At 55.3% G+C, this 7,039-nt stretch overlaps 2 protein-coding genes across 2 annotated transcripts in view; both read right to left on the bottom strand.

The window, feature by feature from the left end:
* Window positions 1-1,028, bottom strand: part of HMCN2 (hemicentin 2) — a 20,825-nt gene extending 19,797 nt beyond the window's left edge. Inside the window, exon 1 of the mRNA XM_008581685.1 lies at window positions 896-1,028. Coding sequence (XP_008579907.1) covers window positions 896-1,028 — 133 coding nt within the window. The remainder of the gene's footprint in view (window positions 1-895) is intronic.
* A 1,459-nt stretch (window positions 1,029-2,487) lies between these two features.
* On the bottom strand, window positions 2,488-6,698 carry LOC103597828 (hemicentin-2-like; the record flags this gene model as incomplete). The annotated part of the gene is made up of 6 exons (XM_008581684.1): window positions 2,488-2,738; window positions 3,748-3,882; window positions 3,969-4,003; window positions 4,795-5,075; window positions 5,893-6,083; window positions 6,564-6,698. Coding segments are annotated over 6 exons (1,028 nt in total), but the record flags the coding sequence as incomplete, so codon positions are not given.
* Window positions 6,699-7,039: the final 341 nt, after the last annotated feature.

The raw sequence follows: 7,039 nt of genomic DNA, 5'->3' as shown, positions 1-7,039 counted from the left end.
GCAACCAATCTCCAGAACGTTTTCATCTTGCAAAACTGAGATACTCTGTGTGCATTAAACATCTCCCCATTTCCCCCTCCCCCAGCTCCTGGCAACCACCATTCTATTTCCTGTCCCTAGGAATTTGACTATTCCTGTAATTGGAATCATACAATATTTGTCTTTTTGTTTTGGTTTATTTTGCTTAGTATAATGTCCTCAAGATTTATCCACATTGCAGCATGTGTCCGAATTTCCTTCCTTTGTAAGGCTGAGGCCTTGTAGGAATGGGTGGATTTTATGCTATGTAAATTATATCTCGAAAATGTTGTTTTTTGGAAAAAAAAAAAAAAAACAGGCAAAACTCGTGATGGTGATTACTGGGGTAGGGGGCAAGTGAGTAGAAGATAGGGGTGGCGGGGGCTGTGGACTAACACCGCTGTCTTTTTTGGTTAACGGGGTGGGTTCACATCATAAAAAGTCACTGAGCTGCACACTTGTGACACGTATTCTCCATAGGTGTGTTCATCTTCCAGAAAATGTTTCCTACACGATCCCTACTGAGACTACTTCACAGTGTTATTTGAGGCTCAGATAGAGCTCCGTACACTCTACGCTGCTTGTAAACGCAGGAGCTGTCACTACGGTCTCGATGGTGGTTGTGAGTTTTGAATAACAGGTTCCTTCCAGGCCTGGTTTCCGGTCGCTGGGTATTCATTAGCCTGACCCTGAACCTCCCTCCACGTTTGGGAAACAGTTCAGATGACTTCAACTGTGGATTCCAAATAAACATTTGCTCCAGGATTACAAGTCCCTGGCCCTGCCTGTCTGCTGTCCATTCAGACCAGGCTAGGCCCCAGCAGCCCCAGCACCCCCTTCACCGTCCCCACTCTGGGCAGGGGAGGCCAAGACTCACTCTGAAGGACAAGGGTCACCACCTTCTTCGCCGTGCCCATGTTGTTCTCTGCCAGGCACTGATACTGTCCCGCGTCGTCCATCTGTAGGTGGGCACGGGACAGGGGCGTGTGGTGCTCAGGACAGCGGGGCATGGTGGGGGCAGCCGGACCAAGACCCCACCACCGGCAAGGTGCTTAGAGGATAAGCCAGCCGGGGACGCCGGATTCCCCACAAGCATCAGAAGGGCCTCTGGGGCCACTTGTCAGTAGACATTCAAAGAGAGCCCAGTCCTCTTTGACAGCCGGTGCTGGCAGTGGTGACTACTAAGAGCATGGACACGTTGCCCTGAGTGGAGCCACTTTCTGGAAAAAGCATGATCTAGATCCTCCTCTTCCCAACTGTACACAGTGACATCTTACTGCCCAATGGTACGTTATCTGGGATTCCTTGCAAAAAAGCATTCCATGGTCAAATAAGTTTGGGAAACACTGAGTTAGACAACACATGTCTCCGAACTGCAGGATTTCTCAGGGCATTTACATGCCATGTGTACTGCAAGCCTTCCAGAGGCGAGACAGGTTGCAGCATCTCTCTAACCTAGGGGGCCAAAGAAGCCTGTTCACAGGATATCCACGACCACGGAGATGTGATGGAACTTGGGAAGAACACAGCTCTGAGTCACCTCTGAGTGGCAACGCTGCCATGGGATGGAGCTGATGCAGCCAGAGTCCACCGGCCACTTCCAGAGGATGTATCTGGGAGGCTATCCCCGGGGACTGGCAGGGCCAGAGTGGCACAAAGTTAAGAGTGCAGATTTGGAAGTCAGACCATCATGGGACTGAATCCCAGCCCTACCACTTACTGTACTGAACCTATTACTAGGACATTACCACATCTCTGGCGCCTCAGTTTCCCCATCTCTAAAATGGAAATGATAACTGCTAGGATTGTTGTGAGCATTAAGTGACATGATTCAGTGTGAGCCACAGGGCCTGGCCCCCGGTTAGTAGTTGGGTAGCGGTAGCTGATATTGTTGCTGCTGTTATTGTGACTGCTGCTATTATTACTAGTCCTTTATTATTATTATTATCCAGAGAAAGTCTCCCAAATGGGTGAGACCACAGCCCCAAGATGAACTTGAGTGATCTGACTTGTGGATTTCTGCATAATCACTGACACTCGGGGCACAGAATGTCAGGTGGGAGGGGGATGCCCCGTGTCCAAGGCTTTGGAAACAACACAGAGCAGGAATCAGGAGACCCGGGGTGGGGTCCTGCCTCCTGCACCTCCTGGGTGTGGGCCTCTCTGAGCTTCAGTGTCTTCATCTGTAAAATGGGGCACTATTACCTGCCTACCCTGCCCTGCGGGGTTGTTAATATTTTGGGGGCATCACCCACAAACCACTCTACCTAATATGGGTCATCTCACTGATTTCTCACTGTAAACCTGTGAGGTAGAAATAATTACCAGCCCCATTGAATAGGTGGGATAACTGAGGCACAGATAAGTAACTGGCTGAAGGTCAGTGGTGGGAGGATGTCTGGGGAATGGCAGGGAGGTGCTTTGTAGACAGTAGAGGGCAGCGCCAACCTAAAGAACCCTCCTGAGCAGTCAGAAAAAGCCTAGGGTTGTCCTGGGCGGCCCCACCCCAGGTGCCAGGCCCCGCCTTGCCTCGGTCCTGGGGATGGTCAGCGAGCCATTGTGCAGCTGGAGGCGGAGACGGCTGCCCCGCAGTGGAAGGCCGTCTTTGAGCCAGCGGATGTCAGGCGCTGGGTCTCCATGGGCCACACAGTCTAGCCGGACACTGCCCCCCACTGGTTCCACCAGGTAGGAGAAAGCTTCCCCTTGTAGGACAGGAGCCTCTGCATGGGGTGACATCAAACAAGTGGTCGTGAAAGAGGCTCCCATCAGGCTCAACCTCCCATAAACCCATCCCCAAAGGCCTGCCCACCCGCTGCCTCCAGGGCCTACACAGGCTCCTGCTTGCCCAGCATGGCTGAGTACCGTCCGTGCATCAGGGATGGCACACAGTGTCCACGTCATGGGTCAGGTAACATAGACTGACAGTGGCTACCAGCAACCGTACTGAGAAGGATTTGAAGCTTAGTGGGAGTAGTGGTGATTGATTAGTGATGCCTGAGATGGGCACAGGTGAGAATGCAGGGTTACGTGTGCCATATACTCGCTCTTGCAGATGAATTACACCAGCTGCAGAGTACCCGCTGGGTACTTTGGAAAACAAGAACTGGGGGAAACGAGAACATTAGGGCACCTCTGTTGTACACAGCAACACTCAGAGATTCGTGTGCATCTCAAAACACCCTCAGGATGTCCTGTGCCGGTGCCCTACTTCCTGGGGTCCTGAGGTTGAATCTACCAAAAGCTGCAGCTGTGTCCTGGTGCCTCGGGCTGCTCCTTCCTTCCAGCAAGCCCCACCCATCCCGAAGCTGAGCAAACTAAGTCACAGTGTCACCAAAGGTGACTGTGCTGCTTCTGGTGGAATGAGGCCATAGGGGACAATTGGCAGGTTGGCAAGCTTCAGGCATTTATCTCCCAGGGTACCCTGGCTCTCATGCCCTCCTCTCACCCAGGCCAATTGGTCAGATTACATCTCTGCCTGCACCGGGGTTGACCAGGGAGTGTCAAGAATACTGATGCCGCATCTCTACCCCAGAGAGGCTGGTCTACTGGGTCAGGAGTCGAACGTGGGCCTCAGCATTTTATAAAGTCCCCTAGGAGACTCTATAGTGCAGCTGGAAGTGGGGTGGGGAGACCCACTAGTTCAGAGGACAGGAAGCCAGTTTCTCAGAAAACCAATAGATTGGGTTTCATGGAGTTCTCAAGAGAAAGGCCATATGGGCAAAGTCCTACCCTTCACGTGGACAAAGCTGACCACCTGCACACGGCCCACTCTGTTCTCGGCCCAGCAGACATAGGTCCCGCTGTCCTCTCTGGTGACCACTGCCCGCTGCAGCGTGCTGCCCCCATCCTGTTCAGACACGCCCTCTGTGGCGAGAAAGACATGCTCCAGGGGACTCTGAGTCCAGATGCAGGGACCTCCTGCCCGAGGTACTTCACTCAGGACTGGGTACCCAGCAGGTGCTTAATGAAGGGAGTGTCCCTCTCCCTGGGTGGCAGCGTGGCAGGCACAGGCCGTATCAGAGGATGTGGTTGAAGAACCTGCCTTTCACCGTCTTCAGGCGTTTACTGTGAGTTTGATAACAGAAACTCTGCCATGGTTCTAGACAGATGGATTCTATTAGCTGGCTTTGTTTCCCTCCGCCATGGGTTAGACAGTGCACTGACAGCAGGGATAAGGACACACATTGCCATCGATTGGGCATCTACTCGGGGTGAGGCCTGGTGCCAAGCGTGTTCGATCATTCCGTGCACAGGACCCCTTGTTAATGAAGAAGCTGGCCTCAGAGAGGCTGGTTCACTTGCCCACGGTCTCTCCCCAGGAAGTTCTGGGGCCCAGCAAGGCCTTCACCACCTGGACTTGGTTTTAGGAACATATGATGTCTATTCCAATGTAGGAAAGTACTATTTTGCATTAGAAGGGACATAGCAATTTATCAATTCAGCAGACATTTATTGAGAACCTACTAAGTATCCTGAAGGCCCTGTGTCTCCCTAAAAGTCTCCTGGGTCCCAGGTGGGAGGACAGAGCTGTCCAGGGAAAGAGGTTTGCTGAGGGTCCCGCAATGGGAGCAGCAGCTCTAGGCTAGAACACAGCCCCCAGGCCCTGTAGAGTTAAGTCTTCCTCTCAGGTGGCTTCTTGGCGGCTCTGATATATGGCTTGTCACATTCGGTCATGCATGGGTTTTCCCCTCCCCCCACGTAGGGCTAAGTTTGGAGACCCAGAACCCACAGAGCTGGCTGACAACCTCTTCCTCTCCACTAGGTTGGGTTTCCCACCTGCCCTCCCTCCTCGACCTCCCAGGGTCATGGGTCTCTGTCCCACCCGCCCCAAGCAGGCCCAGACCTGTAACTGGCCGGTTGTTGATAGTCCAGCCAATTCGGGGCGTGGGGCTGCCCCGGGCTGCACAGCGAAGCCACAGCCTGTCCCCGAGGTGCAGGCTGTGGTCCCCAGGCAGGGTGGTGAACACTGGCAGTGCCAGGATGGTGAGGTGCACACGGCGGCGGGCCCGGCCCACGGCGTTCTCAGCAGTGCAGGTGTAGGTGCCCGCATCCTGGCCCTGCTGGCAAAGGGAGGGGTCAGCCTGAGAGCTGCCCCCTGCTCCTGGTCTGGGCCAGAATGTCCCCAGGGGCCCAGTGCCCTGCAGGTTCCCCTGGAGCATCCAGCCCAGAGAGGTGAAGTGACTTGCCCAAGGTCGCACAGCTAACAAACGGGTCTGCTTCACCAGCACACCACAGGGCCTCCCTGCAGCTATCGTGTGGCTCTGCACTTTCATAATCCCTGGCCACGTGGTGGTAACAGTCATCATTTAGTGAGCACCTACTGCATGCCAGAACTTGTGCTCAGAACCTGACCTGCACCAGCTCGAATCCCCACTGCCCAGCCATCTGCAGAGTGGCCCGTTTTGTAATTACAGAGTCTGATGCGTGATGATGAGGGAAGGAGGTCGGGGTCCCACCTACACCCCTGGCTCAACATCTCCCCCAGACCATGGAGGACGGTTAACATCAATGCGTGGTTGAGAACAACAGGCTGTACTTTGGGGACACAAAGTTGCTGCCACATTCCCGCTCCCCCAGGAGCTGGCCACAGGCTGGGTTCTACAACACCAAGATCAAGGGCTCAGATCCTGTACTGGCCAGCCATCAGAAACAAACAAACAAAAATCCTGGGTTCTGCCCCTTGGCAACATTGTATCTTGGGACAACTACGCCCATCTGAGCCTCGGTTTTGTCATTGGTACCCGGGACGATGACACGTATTTCCCCAGGCTCCTGGGGTAAAGACTGCACAGTGCTCAGTGCCGAGAAGGACAAACGGTCTCTGCTCCCTGCGTGTTTCTACCACTCCCTGTGCTCCGGGGCCGGTGCCCTCACCTCCGAGTTTGTCACCAGCAGCTCCCCAGAAGGCTGGATGGTGAACTTCCCCTGGGCTCCAGACACAGGCTGGCCGTCCTTCTCCCAGGCGATGTCTGGCTCGGGACTGCCCCTGGCCGTGCAGGGCAAGAGGGCATGGGAGCCTTCGATGGCGGACAGGTCAGGGAGGCTGGTCTCAATCACAGGAGGGACTGCAGGGAGATGGAGGTCCACTAGGGGACTGGGGCTGGGCGAGGGTGGGCTGCCCTGCCCAGTGCCCTTGGCATGGCCCCTCAGCCCTCCCCACCATCAGCTGCAACCCCACCAACTACCTGGTCATAGATCATTGTCCATGGTATGAACAATCGGGGGACTCTCTGAGTTTGGTGAGGCTGTGACAGGGTGACCCTGTGGCACCTACACACATGTACACACATGCACACACACACACACACGATGACCAACAGCCTCAGCACAGAGGCCTTGGTGATCTCTGCTGGGGCACAGACTCCTGCGTCAGGTGGCCTCCAGGACCAAAAACAGAGCAGCTATCACAAGACCCGCACATTTTCCTCCTCTGGGAAAGGGTGACCAGCGATGCTCCAGGTCACACGGGAGAGGAGCATGCAGGACAAGGAGACTGGAGCCAGGAGCCCCTCTGAGTCCACAGACCAAGTCCCGCCGCAGCCCACCTTGTACCACCAGTCGCGTTTTCCCCATGGCGCTGCCCGCGCTGTTCTGGGCGATGCAAAAATAGTTTCCAGCATCCTCTGGGCTAGCGTGGCTAATCCGCAGCTGTCCGCTGGGTAGGACCCAGGTACTCGCTCCTTGATGTTGGGGGGAGAAAATCGGGGGCCAGTGGCTAGGGTAGGGGAGACCCCCGAGGAGGGTGGCTTGAGCTGTTCTGCCTGACAGGCAGCACATGACTTGCTGGGGTCACAGAGTGACCGAGTGAGAGACAGCAGGGAAGCCCGGCCAGAACCAGGGCGAGCACGCCCCCAGCCTCTGATCTCCCAACTCAGTCGCCGAGTGCTCAGACAGAATCTCAGGCCGTGGTGGTGGGAGAAACAAGGGCAGGGGGTGGGGGACCTGTCTCTGGGCAGGGCAGGGGCTTTCTGGACCTCCCAGCAGGTCTGCGGAGTCTCCTGGGAGAGGAAGGAGAATCCTG

Source organism: Galeopterus variegatus, unplaced genomic scaffold (assembly GCF_000696425.1).
Source record: "Galeopterus variegatus unplaced genomic scaffold, G_variegatus-3.0.2 Scaffold2432, whole genome shotgun sequence".
In the NCBI taxonomy this organism is placed as follows: Eukaryota; Metazoa; Chordata; class Mammalia; order Dermoptera; family Cynocephalidae; genus Galeopterus; species Galeopterus variegatus.
This window is presented reverse-complemented; position numbering and strand designations above follow the sequence as displayed.